General features: G+C 35.7%; 9 protein-coding genes and 2 non-coding genes across 11 annotated transcripts; 3 read left to right on the forward strand and 8 right to left on the reverse strand.

The window, feature by feature from the left end:
* Window positions 1-39: 39 nt before the first annotated feature.
* On the reverse strand, window positions 40-111 carry KAFR0Btrna3H. Its single transcript has one exon. It is a non-coding gene; the product is annotated as a tRNA-His (tRNA).
* A 3,317-nt stretch (window positions 112-3,428) lies between these two features.
* IOC4 (Ioc4p) lies at window positions 3,429-4,781 on the reverse strand (the record flags this gene model as incomplete). Its single annotated transcript, XM_003955908.1, has 1 exon — window positions 3,429-4,781. The coding sequence occupies one exon, from the start codon at window positions 4,779-4,781 to the stop codon at window positions 3,429-3,431; it is 1,353 nt and encodes a 450-aa protein (XP_003955957.1).
* A 667-nt stretch (window positions 4,782-5,448) lies between these two features.
* KAFR0B05280 (uncharacterized protein) lies at window positions 5,449-6,060 on the reverse strand (the record flags this gene model as incomplete). Its single annotated transcript, XM_003955909.1, has 1 exon — window positions 5,449-6,060. The coding sequence occupies one exon, from the start codon at window positions 6,058-6,060 to the stop codon at window positions 5,449-5,451; it is 612 nt and encodes a 203-aa protein (XP_003955958.1).
* A 638-nt stretch (window positions 6,061-6,698) lies between these two features.
* Window positions 6,699-7,202, reverse strand: KAFR0B05290 (uncharacterized protein; the record flags this gene model as incomplete). Its single annotated transcript, XM_003955910.1, has 1 exon — window positions 6,699-7,202. One exon carries the CDS (start codon window positions 7,200-7,202, stop codon window positions 6,699-6,701), a length of 504 nt encoding a protein of 167 aa, XP_003955959.1.
* Window positions 7,203-8,053: 851 nt separating this feature from the next.
* On the reverse strand, window positions 8,054-8,149 carry KAFR0Btrna4F. Its single transcript has 2 exons — window positions 8,112-8,149; window positions 8,054-8,090 (listed from the first exon to the last, which is right to left on the reverse strand). It is a non-coding gene; the product is annotated as a tRNA-Phe (tRNA).
* A 2,275-nt stretch (window positions 8,150-10,424) lies between these two features.
* BMH2 (14-3-3 family protein BMH2) lies at window positions 10,425-11,195 on the forward strand (the record flags this gene model as incomplete). The annotated part of the gene is made up of 1 exon (XM_003955911.1): window positions 10,425-11,195. The coding sequence occupies one exon, from the start codon at window positions 10,425-10,427 to the stop codon at window positions 11,193-11,195; it is 771 nt and encodes a 256-aa protein (XP_003955960.1).
* Window positions 11,196-11,734: 539 nt separating this feature from the next.
* Window positions 11,735-12,166, forward strand: TVP15 (Tvp15p; the record flags this gene model as incomplete). Its single annotated transcript, XM_003955912.1, has 1 exon — window positions 11,735-12,166. The coding sequence occupies one exon, from the start codon at window positions 11,735-11,737 to the stop codon at window positions 12,164-12,166; it is 432 nt and encodes a 143-aa protein (XP_003955961.1).
* Window positions 12,167-12,299: 133 nt separating this feature from the next.
* On the reverse strand, window positions 12,300-14,042 carry ARX1 (putative hydrolase; the record flags this gene model as incomplete). Its single annotated transcript, XM_003955913.1, has 1 exon — window positions 12,300-14,042. One exon carries the CDS (start codon window positions 14,040-14,042, stop codon window positions 12,300-12,302), a length of 1,743 nt encoding a protein of 580 aa, XP_003955962.1.
* Window positions 14,043-14,957: 915 nt separating this feature from the next.
* On the forward strand, window positions 14,958-17,633 carry STE5 (Ste5p; the record flags this gene model as incomplete). The annotated part of the gene is made up of 1 exon (XM_003955914.1): window positions 14,958-17,633. The coding sequence occupies one exon, from the start codon at window positions 14,958-14,960 to the stop codon at window positions 17,631-17,633; it is 2,676 nt and encodes an 891-aa protein (XP_003955963.1).
* A 48-nt stretch (window positions 17,634-17,681) lies between these two features.
* SPO71 (Spo71p) lies at window positions 17,682-21,260 on the reverse strand (the record flags this gene model as incomplete). Its single annotated transcript, XM_003955915.1, has 1 exon — window positions 17,682-21,260. The coding sequence occupies one exon, from the start codon at window positions 21,258-21,260 to the stop codon at window positions 17,682-17,684; it is 3,579 nt and encodes a 1,192-aa protein (XP_003955964.1).
* A 421-nt stretch (window positions 21,261-21,681) lies between these two features.
* On the reverse strand, window positions 21,682-23,100 carry TMS1 (Tms1p; the record flags this gene model as incomplete). Its single annotated transcript, XM_003955916.1, has 1 exon — window positions 21,682-23,100. The coding sequence occupies one exon, from the start codon at window positions 23,098-23,100 to the stop codon at window positions 21,682-21,684; it is 1,419 nt and encodes a 472-aa protein (XP_003955965.1).
* Window positions 23,101-23,255: the final 155 nt, after the last annotated feature.

Below are 23,255 nucleotides of genomic sequence, written 5' to 3' on the forward strand. Positions count from 1 at the left end.
TAATCTTAATTTTTCTACACTTTCTCAAAAAAAAATTATTGCCATCTCCTAGAATCGAACCAGGGTTTCATCGGCCACAACGATGTGTACTAACCACTATACTAAGATGGCTGAAAAGATAATTTTCAAAGGAAAAGTAACGTACATAACAATTTGTTTTTTTGCCTAACAAGTATCCTCAGGATGTTAGCTAGTGCATAAAGCTAGATGATGCTGAGCCCAATTATAGAGATTATCTCAGATAAATATTTGAGGTATTGTTTCTAATCTAGAACTGACGTGAAGGAAGATCAGGGGATGATCCCTTTATATCAATTTCATTAATTGTGTTCATTTTTGTTAAAGGTCAGTCAAGTTAGTAAAATAGTTCTTATTACTCAGTGGTTATACCAAATAATGCACTGGTTATATATAAAATATAGCCATAATATAAAATAATATAAAGTGATACAAATTTTGATCAAACTTCAGTGTTCACCTGAGTATTCATACTTTTTCCAACACATTTTGATTTATAGCAGTTATCATGTTCTAGATTTATGGGTCAATACGTTGTCTTAATTATCGTACCATAGTTATTGCATGATAATATGTATTCGTGTTTATCACGTCATATGTGTTTCATGTCAATACATTGTCGTGTTTATCACTCCATAATTATTGTTCAATTCTATAACATTCTAAATTTGTCATTCTAACTATCAAAACGTTGAAATGTCAGTATAATGCCATTTCCAGCAAGAACAGGCCTTGGGTGTTGGATCAAGAGTTTTTGATGGGTCTATAATACTATGCTATATATTGGCAGGCAGATATATTATGGATTGGTAAGTAACTACGAAGTATGTAAGCACAACGGCTTACCATAATCTAGAAGTTTTGCTGCTTGTACAGATACGAGGAAGCTATACAATATCATACAAGTAACAAGTGAAACATTTTTATCAAACCGTCGATGAGAAAGTTATGAATTGTGAGGTATAAATAGACGTCATCTAGCATCGTTGAAGAACATCTTTTTTCCTCCTTATTGAAGATAATTTTATATAGAAAAAGATTAGGACGAATATTGGCTTTTACTATATAGTCAAATTCTAATTTCACACTTTATTTTGTTTGGTATAATACAACTAACTTAGATCTTACTTATAACTACAATGTCATCGATTAACAATACCCCAAGAGAGGAAAAGACAACTATCGTCATTGGGTAGAAGTCTAGAACAAGCATTGAAGAGAAATCTTTTTCTACAGGTTCTCTTAGTCTCATTCAGACGAAACTGTGGGGGGATCATGTTTGAAATAATGACATCAAAATTCTTGTGATAATCGATTCCAATTCAATTATTATTTAAAGGGTGGAATAACAACCAAATTTCCCGTATTATTCCATTACATTCGTTACTTTAGAAGAGTATATCGATGTATTACGACACTTATTGAATAAAACCAACAACTTATCTTACAAACCTATTATGTCTAACAACACAATAAAAAAAACAAATAACCAAGGTATGAATATTCCCAAGACGTTTCCGTCCATGGTAGCGCCCTCTGACATGCTAGAGTTTTAAGTACGAAACTGCGCTTGTGAAAATTTGAAACATAAGGTCACCAGCATTGTTAATAATTCAGCATCTCCCATTCAAAATATCGTGCTATGGTGGGAGGCATATTGATTCAGAACAGAAATTTCAATAAGGACAGGCAAAAACCTCTTGACCAACCAATATGCCTCTCGCCATGACAGGATATTTGGAATCGGAGATACTGAATTGCCTATCAACAGTGCTGGAATCTTATGTTTCAAATTTCCACAAAAATTTTTCGTATTAAACCTCCAATATCACAGGCAGCATGGAGCAACCTGCTGTTTTTATATGACATGGGAAAGGCTGGAATACATGTAGATTTAAAAATAGAATCTTTATAGACTCGAATGACGCCTCTATCGCACAAGTAATTAAACATGGTCGGTTTATTTGTATTTCTATTGATGACATCTACGTTCCCCACAAAGCCAATGTGATTCACTAAACAATTTTCAATGGATTTTCTACATAGTTTTTCGGTCACCTGAATATCCGCGATATCAAAACCTCTATCGATAAAAACTTAATAAAAAACTAAAAGACTTCTGACGTCGATTGGTCCCACATCGTAAATTGCCAATGTAATGGTTGTTTAGCTAGGAAGATTACCAAACATAACTATGTTGTTGATTCGCAACCCCGTTATTAATCAGATATTCTTGGTCCAATATCAGGTCTGTCTGACACATCTGTAAAATATTTTATTAGTTTTAGTGATGAAACCACCGGGTTCCCGTGAGCTTACCCATTAATTTCTCGAACAGCTGACCCCAAGTATGAGGTCTTTGATCATCTTGTTCATGTAGCAAGACACAATTTAAAGTCAAAGTTTTATCTTTTCACAAGGATCACGGCTTTGAATTTGCCAGTACTTCGACCAGAGACTTTCTTTCAAATACATGGAATCGTGTACTCATTTTCACAATCACGCCTGTCTATACTGTTAACGGGATAGCTGAATGCACCAACCCCAGGTTTCTGAACGATTATCGTACCCTACTTAAGGCAATAGTTTTTGGAACTATGCGGTAGCATTTGCTACAACAATGCGCAATTCATTCATTAATTCCATATACAGATTTTCTGCGAAAGGGAAAACTGGCTTGTTGGGTCTCTGCACCAGCACTACGAGTTCTTCCTGAAGTGACGAATACAGGAACATGTCATGTTAAGAATCGCTTTGACAGAGCATATAATATCGCCGATATGTTGAGCAAACCTAATCTCCTATTATTCATGCATATTAGAAGAAAGTTTATAATAAATCATAATACCTTGGCACCAATCACGGATTGAATGATTCAATCTTAAGAAAATTCCTATAATCGATGCTTAGCGTTGCTTCACACTATCTAGCATCTTCGTGACTTCGAGCTTCAAATGACATGTAATGTCTACACATGACTAATTTTTGATTGGGAATTGAAAGTAAAAGAAAGAAAAATCACATATATAACCCTTTCGAAAAAGGAGATAAAGTGCCTGCCAGACAGGCTTTATGGTATGCATTTCTGTAGTTTGACAAGACCACTTGAGTGACGTTTAAACACCTATTTCCATCACTCTTAATATATTGATTAAGGCATAAAATAGAAGATTTGCTCGAAATAGAATCCTTTTTGGTGCAGAAAAATAGGATAGCTAGTCACGGGGTTAGTGTACAGTGAGAATTTTCGCTTTGAAAAATACGCTCTTTACCCGGAAAATTGGAATCAGAATAAAAGTTCCTTCTGTCGATTTGTCCATTGAAGGCTAACCAACATTACAGATTTCATGATGGGAAGTCTATGTTCCTTACTCAAGAAGTAAACTATGTACATGCGTATACGGCTATTTTCAATTTACCATCTCGCCATCCTGCTTCATTTTGTCAGAAAGTTCAATTCCATTAATTGTATCATTAGTAGCTTCGGCCTCATTTTGGTTTTCCTCCTTTCTCAAAGACCATTCTTGTTCATCAATTATAAATTCGCATTCATAGATGGAGGCGAAAATGCCTTGAAATTTGTTCCAAAGGTTCCAATCGTTCAGCTCATTTGTTCTCAAATTCAGAAGTGCCCTAAAATTCAATAATAATTCGTTATTAGATCTGAATATACTAATGAATTCATTATTTGTTCCGTTCATGTTCAGCGCTATTTCAAATTCATCCAATATGATCTCATAATCATCCTTTCTAGGGGTAGTCTTCTCTTCAGTTTCGCTAAGGACTGGTACTATCAGATCAAACAACAATGTGTTAATGGAGTTTATTTTGTCAATCAGATCCAGTCGTAATTCAGTATGTTTTTCTTGATTTTTTTTCTGGCGTAACTTATTTACTAGTGGATTTACTTTGACAGCAGTATCTTGTGGACCCATACCCACTATTTTCCAATCTTCATCATCCTCATAGTTGTACTTTACAACTTTCGGAGCAACTTTTTTAGTCTTATGGAAAGTTTTAGACTTCACTGGGGTGCTTTTCGCCCTCCCTCTTCCTCTAACAGGTTTAACTTCAGCTGCTTCTAGGACTTCAAAATCAGACACCGCTTCCTCTTGCTTGTTTCTTCTAGAAGTTCTCAGGCTCTTTCTTGTTCGGCGACGACTACTAGGTTCCTCGTAATCAGAAACGTCTTCAATCTCATCCTCCTCCTCTTCACTTTGAAATTTTTGTTTCTTTTGCCTCTGTCTACTTGAAGACCTTGTTCCTTTTCTCTTAGATCTCGCATGAACTTTTTCTTCAATGTACTCGTCATCATCATCGTCATTGGGTTTCCCTTTTGAGCCATATTCGATGAACTCATAGACATCTATAGCATCTGGATCATTTCGTAATATGTTCAAAGCCATTTCATATGCTGGAATCAATTTTTTATTATGTCTTTTATTCTGATTTTCCACTATCCAATCTTCGCAATCTTTTGAATCTAAGAGTTTCAAATCATTGTGTTTAACCCAAATGTAAGAGTCGTCATTGAAAAATTTTACACAATACAAATCTTTCTTCCCTTTAAATTTTTTAAATTTTAAAAATTTTGTAATTTCAATATACTCATCATCATTTGAATCATATTCAAAATCTTCAGAATGTGATTTTAAAACATTTGTTGGTATTAATTCGATTGGTACTATCATAGATGGCCAAGCCGAGTAGCCCTTGACTTTAACCAGTACAATATCGGTAGGCTGATAGATATGGTCAGACATACTAATGGGTGATGCCAATACTGTTCTTCTGTCTCTGGTTTCTAACCTTCAACTATATCAATAGCAGAATCTATATATGTATGTATATACAAGCCATTGCTGTGAAGAAAAGAGCGGATGTCAAGGTCTACCGGGAAAACCGTTAAAGGTGATATAAACTTGACGCGAGAAATGAGGAAAAGAAAATGATTGTGACGCGTCAGTAATTCGAATACTGAAAGTAGTAGTAGTAGTAGTAGTAGTAGTAGTAGTAGTAGTAGTAGTAGTAGTAGTAGTAGTAGTAGTAGTAGTAGTAGTAGTAGTAGTAGTAGTAGTAGTAGTAGTAGTAGTAGTAGTAGTAGTAGTAGTAGTAGTAGTAGTAGTAGAATGATAGAAGAGCCAATAAATTCTTTCTATGGGAAGCATAGAAAATTTGAGGGGGGAAGATATGTTATAGCAGGCAAGATGCCGCGGTGTATTATATTAGCAGCCGAGAAGATAAGAACTAGTGGTATTGGCATTTTCTCTATAAATCTAGTGGATAGGTCCGTAGCAACCTAACAAACATCTTCCCGTCATTGGATAAGTGGTAGGTAGTTGCTAAAATTTTGATCTGACGAAAAAAAAATAAATAAAGAAATTAATGGCTGAATATAATTATTTTTATGTATAAAGAAGAAATGACCGTTCAGTATTGATTCTCTGAAACATCAGGATAGTAGTTTGGATAGAAAGCATTGGCTACATAAGGATTGGATGATGTATACGTTTCCTGTCTCTGGGGAATCATTCCAGTTTGAGCCATGTTTTGCTCATTTTGCGCATTATACTGCTGCCGTTGAGGCTGCGCAGGTTGCTGAATGGTAAGATTAGAAGATACATTAGGGCGAATATTCATTTTAACATCTTCATTTTTGCCGAATAGATTACTACTATCACTAAAATTACTTTTATTAAGATTGCTTCCATCCTTCTCATCATCATCGCTTAGTTGATCAGGTGCGCTTAAACATGCCTGGATCAAATTTCTTCCCTCTGGTTGCGTTACAATTGGCTCAAACTTCGGCGTACTGAATGTATACACTAGACCAGTCTCAGAGACAACCAATAGTAATACCTGGGTTCCTGTCAGTACCGACAGTTCAAAAGCCTTTTTCATTATCCCATGTTTCCTTTTACTGAATGTGACGTGACGCCTGGTTTTATTTTCAATATACTTGATATCAATTTTTTTTCTTTCCTTTATGATATTAACTTTATCCTGTGATGTGTTGCCATTATTCTCCTCTTTATCTGACATGTTTCTATAAAAAGAACTTGATTATGATCTTATGACAATAAGTATATCAAATATGGGATTAAAAGAGAAAAAGGATCGTAAACACTAGTTTTAATGCTTAATGGATAACTTAAAGTCGAATAGGCAGTTTTAAAGACCTTTTTTATTGAATTCGCCGCTTTAGTGAAGAAAAGTAGAAAATAAATGAACCTTGCAATAGAGATAGCTTATCGCCTTACGGTATGATCTGCTTGATTTAGCTTCAATTTCTATTTTAGGCGGCTAGCTCTTCTTCCTAGATTGGGACAATCTGAATCTATAGACCAATAATACTGCATTAAATATCATCATCCTCAGACATGAAATGCTTTCTTTACATCTTGGGAAATAGTGGAGATTTTAACATCACGGGGTAGTCCGATACCAGGCAATCGCGGCCGTCCATGGGATGATGTATATGAAGTTATGGGTAATATGCATATCTTCCTATGGTGCGCATTCTAACTGCAGAAACTGGTATGAATAGGGCCCTGAAGATTCATTTGCCTAATATAAACCCCAGTCTTTGCTATCCTACTTGATTATTACTTACTGTATACCATAAAAGAAATATGTGCAATGCCTCCAAAATAAATTTATAGATAAAAGACTACTGATACCTAATTATCTTCTGCATTCAAGCAGGCTCTTATCAGATTCTTACCTTCTTCATTTATAACAACTGGTTCTAACTTGGGTGTGGTAAAAGTGTAGACCAAACCAGTGTTAGATACAATCAATAGCAAAATATTTGCACCGGTCATTACCGATAACTCATACGCTTTTTTCATTAATCCATGCCTTCGTTTGGCGAATGTAACCTGTCTTCTCGTCTTATTCTCGATATATTTAATAGGATTTTTTCTTCTAGCTCTTTTCAAATCATAATCCTCTTCTTCCTCTTCGACACTATCCTCCGGAGATGGAATACTCGTTTCGTTATTAGTACCTTCAACGAGACTATCTTTATTTACATTGTTGTTATTACTATTACTAGTGGTGTTCATTGATGGCCCCCGGGGAGGCCGCCTTGGCTCTTTAGTATTTTCTTCTTCCAAGTCACCAGCAACAAAGTCACTGTGATTTCTCATATCTGAAATGGTTGCGCCTGACCGTATATGCATAACTGCCATCATCTATAAGTTAAGCTCTTTTGCGTTGGAATATGTGCGTTCTAAATTATAAAATTTTTGATCCAAAGAAATAAGTCCCTGCGAAAATAGTTAAAATTCTTGTTTAGTATTGATTATATCGCGCACTGTAAGTTCATCCATAGAAATATCATCCACCTTCAACTCTGACTATTGTTTCAGAGAAGCCAACTTAATGTATGTACATTATAAAATATGCAAAAAAAAAATTACTGTAATGACGAATTCGATCATAAAGTAAATGGAAATTCGAGCCCTACTATATCCGATTAGGTTACCCGCATTTACAAAATTAGATTAAATTAGCGAACTGTTCAATCCGAATGGAATGCACTCGCTATTGAATGAGATTTGTAAGAAGGTGATTATAATGACCTCGACTTTTATCAAAGAGATGCTTCATTGTAGCGTATTGTCAATGTAAGCGAGAGTACGCCAAAATTGACAGGACTTAGCAGCTTTTGAGAAATAAAGTTTAACTTGATGACATATCATGTTTGGAGCTATTCAAATCGCAAGACCAACAGTTTTCTTAATAAATTGTCCTACTTGCGACAGCACTTTGGGCAAGGTGTGTAACTATAAATTTGATTGTATTTATTAATATGGGAGGACGCTTGCAAATATATTTTGGGTGGCCATAAGAATTTATTACAATACATCTCATGTGCCAGTTGTTACTATTCGTTCTAATACCTCTCATATGATTAGCTAACTGTCAACTGTCAACCAACAGATTTTAGTCCAATCTGGAGGATTTTAGTAAAGAAAAGATACTTCGTTCTTAATGACAAAATTGGGTTATAAGGGATGGAAAAAATAAATGCGAATTCTGTGGATCGAACACAGGACCTCCAGATAACAGTTGACCAAAGTTAACAATCTTCAGTCTGGCGCTCTCCCAACTGAGCTAAATCCGCTTCTTTTTGATATTTTACTTCAGATGAAAGATTATAAAACTCAACCATATTAAACTTTTCGCCCCCCCCCCCACAACAAAGCCAGCACAACAGCTGAGTTGATTATTAATTTGGGGATTGCACAGTTGCATCAAAGTGTTGCGTTTATTGCCAACTTTTTTTTTCGAATAGCATGCTGTTGCAGCAGTGTTAATTGGCACATGATATTATAGATTTTTGCCCAAATATTGAACGTTAATGATCTAACAATCTGATAAGACGATTAATAACGACCTGTTAACAGCAGATCAATAATCACAATTTTCAATAGCATTATTGGTATCTAATTGCTGGTGCATTTACACTATGCATTATCTGTCGAAGTAAATACGTGGACATGAGTACTCTATTTGGTAATCTAAAGGCCTACCCTTTTGACTCCTAACAACAAGCCTTTCAGTACACGGACCTTGAAATCGAACATGCATGAGGAGATTACATCCACCGTACTTTATGAATTATTATATTTCAATTATCTACATTCGTTTATATAAAAACGTTTCAAGGAAATATGCAACTAACACGTTTAACAACATCATGATAGTATTCTGGAACTCACTATCATTGCAACCACTTATACACATCAAAATATTTAGATTATTTTATATGAGCAGCGACAACTTTTTTTGTTTGACATTTATCTTACTTAATGACTATTCACAAGAAATAATGAAATAATTGCTTAACTAACTCCCTTTGAGAAGCATGGCAAATATGTTAATAGCTTCAGAGATTCTTCCCTCCGCTACTTACCAGGGTAGCATTAATGTTGACAATGGTAATGCCCTCTACTTACAACAAAAACGAAAATCTTTGGTTACGTCCTAGTATCTCACGTATTTTTGAATAATGAAGTTCCATCCCCCATATAAAGCGATGGATACCAATTCAAAAATTTCTTCAGTTTTTATTTGTAGCCTGAACCTAGTTTTTTGATGTGCTATCTGTATGGCATCATAGAGCAAGTGTGATAAAGAAAGTTCAGGAATAGTAAAATTGAGTCATCCCTAAAATTTGTACCATTACATTCCGCCCAACTAAAGGGAAGATTCATGGTATACCTACTCACTAAAGTACCTTCGCAATCTGCTGTCCCAACGTAAGAACCGGCCAATATACTTATGACACAAAGAAACCGGGTAATAAATCACGTGCGCAACATCATACAATACGTTGGGCCATAGGAAAAAAAAAAATTTAACTCTAAAATTTCCCGTGCGGAAAAAGAGAAAGAAAGAGGCGAGAGAGAGGAAAGGAAAATTCGAATCGATCTTTTCCTTTATTTTGACAATTTAATCTCTTTACAACTCATAATTGATGCGTTCAAATTCTTTCAATTTTCTTTAATTGAGCAAGGAAACTATTTCTTTGATTATTGTATGTATAATTGATTTGACATATAGTGGATTGTATGAAAAATTTCTATTGATAACTGATTAAACGGTTACCAAAAAATTTTGTTTTATGGTTTTTGCCACGTTAGGGAGATTTAACAGTACCTCAGTCATATTCCAGCTTTAATGATTTTTGAGCTTTGTACCCCTCCTTCTACTGTAACACACTTCGTGCCTTTTTGATATTCTCTGCAGTGACATAACTGTTGTAATCAGTCTCGGCCAATTTCATCCAAACCTCGTTCCTTCCTAATGGGGTCTTCTTAGCAAGACTTTATCACAATTGACCGTTGTCGATTGTACGTGGGACAGCATAAATGCAGATATTTAGTGTATTTATAATCAAATCTCCTTTTGACCATGATGGAAAAACAGCTGATTTCTGCCGAATGCAAGAAATCACGCTAAGTGCTTAAACTTCTCTTCCATAGTTTGATATTGAGCGATCTCCGTCAAGTCCCGTGGATAAACACGCTAGGGATGTCTATTGAATATGAAAGCTTCGTTAAAACACCAAATTTGGCTTAATACCTTTTATCAATACAAAAAGAGCGAAGGGGGTAACATTTCTTATAGTGTTGTTTTTCGCTTCCCAGAAGGAAAAAAAAATTGATCGGACAAGCAAGTAAGAAGAATATCAGAGAAAAAAAAAAGGAGGCGTACAAATTTATTTACATTTATCAGTTGCTTTCTTCTAACAACCGTTTATTCAATCTATCAATTACTTATAGTTTATCCATTCACAGTAGTCATATTAAAGCAAGTAAAGTTCTCTTTTTTTTCCCAAATACTAACAATTAATAATAAGGAACAGTTGAAAGAATTAAAAAAAACCAAACACAATGTCCCAAAGCCGTGAAGATTGCGTATACTTGGCTAAATTAGCTGAACAAGCCGAACGTTACGAAGAAATGGTTGAAAATATGAAGAAAGTCGCTTCTTCAGGTCAAGAATTATCTGTTGAAGAAAGAAACTTACTTTCAGTCGCATACAAGAACGTAATCGGTGCAAGACGTGCTTCTTGGAGAATTGTTTCATCCATTGAACAAAAAGAAGAGACAAAAGAAAAATCAGAACATCAAGTTGAATTAATCAGAAATTACCGTTCGAAAGTCGAATCTGAATTAACTAGTATTTCTGATGATATCTTATCTGTCCTTGACTCCCATTTAATTCCTTCCGCAACTACCGGTGAATCTAAAGTCTTCTATTACAAGATGAAGGGTGACTATCACAGATATCTTGCGGAATTCTCAAATGGTGATGTTAGAGACAAAGCTACTGAAGCTTCTTTAGAAGCTTATAAGACTGCTTCTGAAATTGCCACTACTGAATTACCACCAACTCATCCAATCAGATTGGGTTTAGCTTTGAACTTTTCTGTCTTCTACTATGAAATTCAAAACTCACCAGATAAGGCTTGTCACTTAGCTAAACAAGCTTTCGATGATGCTATTGCTGAATTAGATACTTTATCTGAAGAATCATACAAAGATAGTACTTTAATCATGCAATTATTGAGAGATAACTTGACCTTATGGACTTCTGATATGTCTGAAGGCACTCAAGAAGAACAGCAACAACAATCCGGTGATGCTGAACCACCAAAATAAATAAGATGAAAGTTTATTTTTTCTAAAAAAGATTAAGAACTAAGAAACCTTTTGGGGGTTCTTCCTTCTTTAATATCAATTCATCTTTATTTCACCTATTTTTTTCACACTTTTATACCGTGGTTTTACTACCATTATCTTAATTGATTGCTAATTCTTTCCTTTATTGAAACGAAGAGAAAAATGAAAATGTTTGATTTTTTTTCGAATACAAAAGAGATATATCAATTATTTTTATATACGTTGATCTCTTTTAATTATATTTATATAAATAAGAAAAAAAATGTAAAATTACTATACAAAAATACCTTATACTTCTCTCACTTTCTTGAATGCTTTTGCTACTAACTCAATTAACGTCTGCATACATGATAATACTGACAATTGATTAAAATCTGTCAATTTATATATCCATTTTGCACTTCTCGGAAATCTCGCGCAAGGGGAATTGAAAAGGAAAGATAAACTGTTACAAACTCCTACTAACAGTCCATTAGTAGATATAACCATTTTCTATCGTTAAAACCAATTAAGTTAGAATGTCTAGCATACCACCAGAAGCCTTTAAGTTTGTTCACATCTCAATTGGGTCTCTAGCAATACTCGCTTCCCTTTCTCAATTTTTGCTAATTTTCACCAACTTCAATGCATTCCTATTAGGGTTATACTCTTTAGCTTTATCAATCCCCGTCGTGTATTTAGAGTTCAAGATTCCACCAAATATTTACAACTATGCTTCCTTTTATTTCAGTTTTCTAGGTAGAGGGTGCTTGAATATTTTAATCGCTTTGATCCTATACCATCAAGGCTTTTTCAGAATCTTAACTACGATCTTATTAATCTTTAACGGTATCGCTTACATTATTTTCCATTTCCTACCCTTCATTAATGAACCTGAAAACTTCAAACTGGCAAACCCATCATTGAGTTTGAACGACAATGAATTCGATGACGATGATGAAGTGGTATAGTTTGCAGTGTAATTTTATCACATCTCCCCATTCTCTTTCAAAAGTGATATTAGTTTACAGTTATGTATATCTATTATATATATATATATATAATAGAATAAAAAGTTGGAACTTTTTCTTATTTTTATTTAGCCTATTGAGCTGATTGTTTCATTGGTTGGGTTTCTCTCATTAATAAACCAAATCTCTTATCCTTAGCCAGTGCCGCTAATTTAAATACACCTTGAACAACAGAGTCTTGTTGATTAAGTTCATGTTTAGAGTGAACCCAACTTGGTTGACAAGTCTTTGAACCACCAGTGACTTTTAATAATTCTGGCCTATCACTTAAACTGACTTCAGTACCACATAGTACAACGGTATTACATTCATGAATAACAGGAACTTCAACTGTTTCTTTGGATGACTTCATCAACGATTTCAATCTTAAAGCTGAAACACCAAGTTTTGGTAATGGAACTTCATGACCTGGTAATGTTAATGCAGCAGTAGCATCGTAACTTAAATTACCATTTGGATTTGTTGCCTTTATAATATGATCCCATGGAACCCATTTAGCAACCTGTATAGGACTTTCTACACATAGATAATTGTTTGATATTTCACTCATACCAAGTCTAAATGATTTTAAATCTTTCTTTATTGATTGTATTTGTTCATCAAAACCTTCTTCTGATTTTACAGGGAAACTTTGAGCTAAATGAGCTAACTTAAATGGATAAACACCTTGTCTATCTATCTTGGTTAATAATTGTCTGGATGTCTTCAATTTCAATTGATGGGATTGTGCATAATCTCTTATGTACATACCTGATCTAGCTACTAATTCAGTTTCTTTATGGGATTTACCAGTGTATGAATCGATAGTTTGTAATGTAACTAACCCTTTCTTATTGAATTGATCCAATGGACATACTTTCAAATCAACAAGATAGGCTTCACCAGCTTCTACAGTGAAATCATCTGTTGGGACGGCGGATAGTACATTGTTGTTGCTTCCTTTGACGACACTCAAATCTCTTGCATCAGTATTAGATAGTAAGTGCGCTTCTTGGTGAGATTCAGTCCAGATGACACCTTTATATTCCTTTTCAGCAACAATGCCTTCATTTTGACCTGCTAAAAATCTTCTAATTCTACGTACACGAGAACCTGGAACAACAGCACAGTTATATGATCTCACAATAGTATCAACAACTAACCTAATTAATTGCCCGTTGACCTTTGTACCAAGTGATGGTGGTAACTTTTCTGGAGTTAGAGCACAACTTAATAAAGCATTTACAGATTCCGTGGCAATGTGAGTTGCTGCAATGGCATCAGCTTTACCGCCTAACAAAGGACCAGCTGGCTTTGGGGCTGCTGAAGTTGAGGCGTCTACAGGGTAGATAACCATGGTGTGAGAAGCTTGAGAAGTGTAACCATCGATGTGAACACCGAGGGAAATTTTGACAATATCACCTTCTTTGAAAAAACCGGTAACAACTGAACCGAATGGATCAGCTTGCGATGTAGTGCCCTTGTTCCAGTTCTTGATGTTGACATCATCATCAATTTCTGGAGCCCAACCGCTGGAAATTTGATCGACATCAATAGTAGTTGGAATGGCAATACCTCTTTCATTTACTTTATTTTTGTAATATTGATCTAAACGAGTGACCATGAAGGAGTCTGCAAGAAGACATAATTCTGAAATAGTTAATGGACGTTCGATGGTTTTATAATGGTAAGCATCATTAATCAAGCCGGTAATATATTTCAATGCAGTTTGGACAATTTGACCAGCAGTTCTATATTTATCCAAAACACTTTCTTGTAGAACATTCTTGTCCTTTAGTAAGATTTGAGAATCTTCGTGAGAAACAGCTAATTCCATAGTGTCGTAACTTGTTTGCTAGATGAGCTTTACTCGATGAGATTCCTTATGAAGAAGCTTATAATGGAGCTCATCGCAAATTTTTTTAGTTCTGTCACCTCTCGAAATGAAAAATTTCAGAAAATCAGCGTCGCTTAATACGGATATGAAACGACTGAAAAAATAAAACAGGCACGTTATCCACATGATTCGTAACCAATAGAGACATCACTCGAAGTGGTCGTCACTTCCCCCAAACAGACAGAAGAAAGACTGGTCCTGATGGCCAACAATTATATGAAGCCAAAAACAAGTACAATACACCAGATTAAAGTAGCCAGGATCTATTTCAGGCATATATACGTACATTATTTAACTGAAAGGTTCCATACCGGTTGCTTCTTGCTATTCCCACGTTTTTGTAATCTAATAACAGGGATAATTATAATATGACTAGCTTCCAGCCGTTCTAGCGGTCGTATTCTACTTTCTTTCTCGAGAAACAGGTAATTAGTAGGATCGAATAACTACCTATAGTTGTGGATGGTGCCTTGTCGTCACGATGCCAAGAGAGGTTTATTTTCAAATTCTCCCATTAGAAACCTTTTATGCCCCTCCAATCAACATAGTGCAACTGTTTATAATAGTTATACCAACTTGCAAGTTCCCTCGCAGAACATATCGCTATACATGCTTGCTCTATTTGTAGATGGTCTCTACAAACCATTTCTGTCAGTTTCCTCATTTGTTACAAATTGTGTAAAAAATTACATCAAAATGCATAAATGCGAACGACACCGAGAGTAGCAAAAAAATATTTCATAGCGCAAAACGTCACAATTGCTGCCATATTGTTTCAGATTAGAAGACTTTATCAGTCGATGCAATCTAGGAGAACTATAAAGAAATAACTAAAGAACTACTGGCCTGAACAACATGTCCCAAACGCCTAAAGATAGCATTCCCCATCGTAACAACAGGGGTAGTTTATTCCTTCCATATACCCCATTGACAACCCCAAGGTTGAATAGTACGTTATCATCTGCAAACGAGAGCTTTGAAGATTCGCCGTCTTCTACAAAGAGTAAAACATGGAAGGGCAAGTTTTCGAAGTTTCAAAGAAGTAGTGCCAGAAAGAAAAAGAATGAATCTCCCTCATCTGCCTTCACATTTTCTCCCATAACACGTTCTGCCACCTCATTATCGCCCTCAAATAATATAATAACTACACCATCGACGTCACATCCCGACAATCACCCTTTTAGAACATCATCATTACCAAGACCAAATTCTCAGCTTTTCAATTCGGGCTCCAGAAGCGTTTCGAATGCATTATCGGAGTCTAAAGGGTTACGGGATGAAGTTCCTATTTCAAGCACAGTACCATTCGGCCTTCCTGTACCATCTGCATCAGAAAAGAAGTCGTTTTTAAATGCTTGCTGCACCCTGTGTGAAGAACCAATATCTAATCGAACTAATGGTGAAAGAGTGATCGAATTAGTCTGCCGCCATTTAATACATCAGGAGTGTCTCTGCGTTTCCTTTGAGACCTCAGCCCCATCAAATAACAGTGATATGTCTTCGAATTTCCCCGAGTGTAGCAAGTGTTTGACAGAAAGACAAAGAACTGTCAAATGTGTTCCTAAAAATGATGAAATCATGGATAAACTGGTGTCTGAATTTCTGATAAAACGATCATTTTCAGACTCTCCAACCTTAACTCATCCACAATTTTCCCTTTCCACTCCTATTATATCGCCAATACCGTCACCAGTACAACAAATAGAACGCCAATCACTTATACAACCAACACCGGTCTCAACATTAGGATCGCTAGCATTTCCATTACAGGATGCTCCAGCAACAAGGTCAAGAATGACGCCTCTAGGAAATACTAATCGTTTTTCGTTCTTTCCTTCTTCCCATAATAGAGATGCCTCACTTTCTTCAAAATCTACTAGAGGAACTGATTTTTCTGTATTGCATAATAGCTTAAATAACACATCTAATTCATTTTTATCGAACGAAAATGTCCCAGTTCCATTACTTAGATCATACTTTTTGGAGGCATTTTTAAGTAAACACGATAAAGTACCCGGGTGGAAACTGGATTCCTTGTTTGGTTTACTACGATTAGTTGATCGATTGATGGTTTCAACAGACGGTAAGATATTTAAAGAATGTTGGTGCTATTTATTTGAACATGGAATAATTATTGCTTTTACAGACGAAAGCAAAAGCGTAACGAACAGTGACAATATCGTTCTGGAGGCCACTTTCACTAATATCAAGATGTTTGCACCAATTGTAAATATTAAAGTTGATACAGTTGAATCTTCTGTACTTAAATGTACCATATCTCAGCATAACAAATCAGAAAATGACATTCTCTTCCTAACAGAGACTTTGAATACAGATTCCAGCCAAATCATACAAAAATGGATATCTGGATTACTAGATCCAGAATTATCCTTTAACGAATATAATTTTACATCCACTCTACCACTTCCTCCTGTAATGAAGAACATTTCCCAGAATGATGCAAGTAGTGACACGTTTACGGGTTTAATTAGCAGCAATAAAATTCTGGAATTAACGAGCATGGAAAATAAGCATGGGAGTGTCATGATTAGAAGGGGACTCACATTGCCGAATGATGAGAATACTATTGATAATATGGCAACCATGATGACGACCATTAGTTCTATCTTGTCCTTGAAGAGAGAAAGACCAGATGATCTCGTCATTATTTTCCAGATCGACTTCTTTAAGGTAAAAAATAACGATGATATACTGAATTTCTATAATATTCTAAAAGCACTGCTTTTGAAGTTTCCAGAGTGTAAATTTTGTGCTGTTAATACGGCAGGATTTATTATAGATTATGGTCTAATCACTGAAAAAGTTGAAGGTCCCGATTATTTCCAAGTGATAAACAAAGTCGACGGGACAATTAAATTCGAACCAACATGGTTGAAGTCTCTATTATTTCCCCAAGAAATAAGACATAATGTTGCAATTGTTATTGTCTCAAACAGTAGTATGGAAGCAGATAAAAGTTGTTTGCTAATGGATTATAATCCATTCGCCAGCAATGGACGAAGAAGACCTAACGAACTCAAAGTCAAGGTAGGTTATTTGAATATTGATTATAGTGATAAAATCAATGAATTGATAGAAATAGATTCGTGGAGCGTCTTATTGGAGGCTTTATGCTATAGCTTTACTTTGAATTTTGATGAAGATGAAGGAAGTGAGTATGACGAATCAACGGATTCTACTTCGGTGTCTGACGCACAGTCTCTAACCACCCTTCAAATTTCAACACCAATTAACAACGGAAATTCTGACTCTCTTTCACCTCTTGAGCTGGGCCAAGAACTTAAAGCGTTAACCGTTAATGGCAGAACAGCAAAGGCTTCTGGCAAGAGTGAAATATCGGATATTACAAAGCCAGCTAAGCCATTAAACACAGATGCTAGCCTTAACAACGCCCTATTAAATGACATTGATAAGGCAATAGCAGAATTAAATCGTGATGACCTTTTATCGCCAACTACAAAAAATAGTAGTGAGGGGAGTATACAAAGTGAATTTTATGGCTATTTATAGAAAACATGGATAATGCCACTACTATATTCATGATATAAATATATATATTTACAAATTTCTTTTCAATCTTTCCAATTCATTGTATATGGCCAAAATCCATAAATCTCTCTCCTGTCTTGAGCGCGCCATAAATACTATTCTATTCGCTTTTATATTTAAACCATTGAGCTTGAGCGGTGGGTTCTGTTCTTGAGGTTGATCGGCTGTAGAAACATCATAATTGACAGCGCCAGAGCATGGAGCCTCCCCTGGTGAAAATAAGTTGTCTCGTTCACCGTATAAATGCTTTGACAATTCCTTTTTACATCTAAACCAAAGCGTGAAACATCTGGATGTTTCGTTCTCAGATGACCTCCAGCCATCTGCGTATACTCTTGAAAGTGTTTGATTGCCCGGATTTAAATCATCAAAGGTTTGGCCTCTTTTTAAAAGATCCAATTCGGTTATTGCTCCGGAGTACAGGTACGCTTCGCTAACTGATATGGTTTTGGAATGTTCATAATACACAGTCTTTTTGGCAAAGCCCGTCAGTGATCTCTGAAAGCAATTGAACACTATAAGAAATCCTGGAACAAGGATGACATAGTGTTTTGTAAAGACTGTATGTTTCCTGGGCTTTAGAAACAACAGCCCTTTCTGCATTAGTGGCGTCAGCAAAGAAAGCCCATTAATATTAAAAAGCTTGGTGTTGGCAGTGGCCATGTCAGCAATCCATTTAGGTGAACTTTCTGCTATATTCGATTCTTCAAAATCTGAAATTTTTAGCTCATCGATATTTTTCAACTTCAAGTCCCACATGTATGTGATATCGTACCCCTGTCTTTGCTGCCAATACTTTTTCATGGCTTCTAACCTCTGAACCCACTCACTTGCAACGGATGGGTCTGGTGCTAGCAGTTTCATCGTCAGATTATTTTCAGTAGTGATATATATGCATGATTTCGCAATTTCTTCATTATTAACATGCTTTCCCCAAAAGGTAAAACTAATTACACTAAGAATAGTATTTTTCAGTTCATCTTTGGTTAAGTCCTTCGTGCACCCCTGTCTCACTTCTACAATTTTTGTTATATCAACCACATTGTCACTATTTAGTATTTGACAAATTCTCCGATTAAAGCCTTTGAAGGCGCGCAAGTCGTTGCTCTTAAAGTTATCATTGTTAAACTCACTGGTTAACCAGCTAATATGATTATTGGCATCTAAGGGATACGGATCTTCCTCGAAAATATTCTGCATGTTATTGAGAATAGTTTCATAATCCTGCATATTCGTTACAATTCCAGACAGATCAATTGGCACTTCTTCTGGTAGAATCGGCACAGCTTTATACGATGAAGTACAGAATAATAGATTCTCTACTGTGAAAAAATAGCATGGTTTGACACGAAGTTTTCCAAATAACAGATCCTCCTGCGCATATTTATTCGTAATTTTCAGCAAAAACCCCTCTACTGGAAACGGTTCTGTTAATATCCCCCATGTCGTAGAGATCTCCCTAGCATAGTGCTGAAGTTGCCTGAGTTCTGGTATATGAGTGTGTGACAAGGCGAAATACTCTTGTAGAAGACCAGATTCACGTCCTGGGCTCCACTCAAGTCTATCATATCTCTTAAGGTCACAACCAAGAATAACATTCGGATGTTGCCATTTTTTAACTTGATACCCTAGATCAGCTTGTCTTAGTATACGCAATACTGCTACAGTAAAATATCTTATCAAGGGACATGGAAAAATCCTATAGCCATTTGAAAGGAGTCCAATTTTCAGGAATTCTGTCTCACTTTTCGCTATCTTTTCCAATTTTCGCAATGTATCATTTTGGAATACAATTCTGACAGAAAGGTTGGCGTCTGGAATACTTAAAGGAATATAATCTGGGGTAACATGGATACCCAGGATTCTTTTAAGGGAGAGATACCATCTATATGTAGACTCCAGAGTAGCACATTTTAGAATATAAAATCTCGTTGGATGAAAATCAATACTATGTCCTTCTATGTCCTCCTCCGCTAAATAATTTTCTTTCAACGTTGAATTTTGAATGCATATTGTCTTGTCTAGAGTGTTGTAAAATTGAATTATGGTTTTCTTATTTATTATTACATCCATTCCTCCAACGTGCGCGAAACTCTTGATATTAACATTGTTGATACTACCTCCTATCATCCTTTTTGTACTATAAAATTCAAGTATTAATGGTTTCTCAGGATTACCAGTACGATATGCAATCACAAAATATTCTTTCCATCTTTCTTCTATCCTAGTATCCACTGCTGCTGCCTCTGAAAAAAAAGGTGGAAGGTTCCTATGGCTGAGCTGTACTTTTACCAGTACAAGCATCCTCTCTTGCATCAATATTAGATCATCATTCAAATGGGGGTCGTATCGAAGCTCTATTTCCTTATTCAGGTTCTGTGTACTATGTGATTCAATTTTTATGGCATTTTTAGTAGATTCGTTTACATTTAGATAACTCGATTTTGCCTCGTTATCCCATGTATTATTCTGTTCAAGTTTCCCTAATAATAAAGAGTCTGAGTTGATAGGTTTTGGCTGCAGCACATTGAAGTTTTTTCCAGGATTATTTGTGACTAAAGATTTCTCCAAATTCGGCTCATATTTAGAATCTGAATGTAAATATACTAGTTGCTCTGATATTATTTGGTCATTCTTTGTTGGTGAAGTGTATGTTCCATCTTTGTGGCATAATATATTGGAAGATGCCTTTTTATAATAGGGAACTTCATGATTTGCGATAGAATAACTCTTTTCCTCATCAAAATATGCTTGACACAATTTTTTATCACAGACCTTTTTGTCCAGTAACATGCAGTATTTTTGGTGTCTTTTATTTCCCTCATGTGGTGTCGTAAGTTCTTTTTTAATAGAATCTTTTAGTACATGATCCTTAGAAATGGTCTCGATTCCCTTCAGATAAGCAGAAGTCACAAATGCTGGCAGTGAGTCAGGACCCCCATCTATAGTTTCACTGGATTTGTTAGTTTCCCGGCAGGAGTTCAATTTTGCTGAGGATACACTTTCAGTTGTGGAAACCCTAAAACTTCTTACGCTTGACGAGCTTATATTAATAGGACCAAGAGCGGTATGCGTTGGATCTTTATTTCGTTTGAGAGATCTGGGACCACAGAATGTGCTCTTAAAAGAGGAGGTGGCCAACTTATATTTATAATTGTTTTCCACTCCACGTTCCCCATCGAAGTTGATGTCGCCGTTTACTTTCCCTACAAGATTAGCTCTCGATTTATCACAATTTCGGTATATGCATTTGTAACTGTGGGTAGTGATTAGTCTGGTCCTTTTTCGCACTTTCTTTAGGGCAAAGTGTGTAATCGAGCTGATCGAATTTCTACTTTGTTTATCTATCCATTGTTTTGGAATACCGCCAAGTAATAAAACCCTTGAGTTATATGAAACCTCCATTGCAGATGCATATGCTAGCCGTTGTGCAGTAAATGTACATCTTGGGATCAGTATTGTACTTTTTGGTCCATTCGACTTATCACTGGTAATTTTGCCGCTATCCAGGTATTCTGATGTAAGATAATCAATATATTTTTCGTCATTCGATATAATATCTATCAGCTTGTTACTACTGAGTCTCATATCCCAAAAAAAACAGATGATTTTCTTCGATAACACATGAGAAAGGTATGGATAAGATACTAAGTCCACATAGCAATTTGTAACTCGATTTTAAAAAGTGTCATTAGACCTGACGCATAGAAATACGTTTAGTATTAAGCGACTGTCATATTTTCAAATTTTTGAGAAAATCTTGACGTCTTGTGTCATGAAAATATATTATTATATATTTCTTTGAATTTTTGCGTTCATATCTGAAATATACGCTGCACTTCCTTTTGTACATCGTACATGTAAACCATTTTTATTGTAAAATGTTTGATGTTAATGATCATGGCTTCTCATCGAATATGAAATGTTTCATTTCGGAAAGTCATGACTTTATTATTGTATAAAGGGCTGAAAATCTTTCACTCTACAGAAAGTTCAGTTCATTTATCAACTAGTAATAATCCTCATATCCGTATCCTTCTAGTACTACGGGCGCTAACAGGGTCCAATCAAATAGAGCATAACATATCCATGAGCTTGCAATTTTTACCCATGAATAGAAATAAGTTCTTCCTACAGGGATGAAGTTCCCTACATCATCTTTTACAACATTCACAGTCAGTAAACTTGCAATCCACTGTGTTGCAAGAAAGAAGATGAGATGGAACAAAGTATAGTTATAAGTGGTACCAGAATATTCATCATCGTTAGCTATATGATTAGTGGAACTTATGGTAGGTTCAGACATCCATGTAACATCATGTAATGCACTTTCGGGTAATGAACCTTCCTCGACTGCTTGCTTTATCGCCTCATATCTCATTTGACGTCTCGTTTGGCCCTCCAATCCTTCATATTCAACGTCATCTCCTAAAAATATTTCACCATTTCTGTTTGTCCCCTGAAATGCACTATTAGAAGCAGCTCTTGTTGTGGTATATGCTATAGCAATAAAAGTGAACAGAGATCCTAAGATCACACTTGCATTACGAGTACTATTCGATCTGACTAACGGATTGCACAACTTGTCATCAGGTTCGGACGCCATTGCACTCATTGTCAGATATGTACAATAAACTGATACCATACTACTTTGAGCCAAACCAGACTTCGGATTTGCCCTTTGAATTTTTGGACTAACGGATAGAAAGGTAGTAATGAGAGATAAGATCAAATTGATAGTCACAGCTGACTGATTCATATTACATTGGTCCTTGCAGAACACAATGAACATTACGGCGGTCATAATTATGGAACCTGTGTACATTCCAGCTGTTCCGATAACCAAAAATCTCTGCCATAAATCTGAATGTTCGTCTTCCAGTTCAACATGATATATACAGGTTTCTGCCCATTCGTGTGAAAAGTCAACTAAAAGAATCAAACCAACCAAGATAAAAATACCACCACTTGGAACGGACACCCATTTCGAAATGAAGACAAAGAAATTATTTGATATGAAGAAGGAGAAAATAACCAATATAATGTAAACGAAAAACTTTAAACCCCACCAAGAATTTTGCAAAGCTGCTCTTTGATCTTTTGTAGACTTTACACCTATCATTACGGCCGCCAAAAATAAATGTAGTAACCCTAGGGCAAAATTTAGTCTATGAACTGTGAAAAATCCACACTCTCCTGTCTCTGTACAGCTTTTATCTGGCCATAGTAATGCTTTATTAGTTGACATAGTTACCCATGATATTAGTGAGTTAAGGAGTAGCGCAGCAGCATATAGTAGACGAGTTCCCAGCGACGACGATGCCATCGACGTCATTGTCTTAGAGATCAGACTAGAAAAGCAACCTCCCATGCAAGAGGCAACAAAAGTTGTTCCCATAGTGATGGGTATTGATATTATTGCGCCCATATATTAATGTCCTTATTACTTTTTTATATTAATGGTTGCAGTTTGAAGTTGCAATATGGATGAAGTTTTTTGAGGGATTGTTCCTTTTATCATATTGCGAGAAAAAAAATCCAGCTTTTCTCGAGAGTTCAAGATTATTTAATATTTGATCATTG

The sequence above is a fragment of the Kazachstania africana genome, chromosome 2, assembly GCF_000304475.1.
Source record: "Kazachstania africana CBS 2517 chromosome 2, complete genome".
Lineage (NCBI taxonomy): Eukaryota > Fungi > Ascomycota > Saccharomycetes > Saccharomycetales > Saccharomycetaceae > Kazachstania > Kazachstania africana.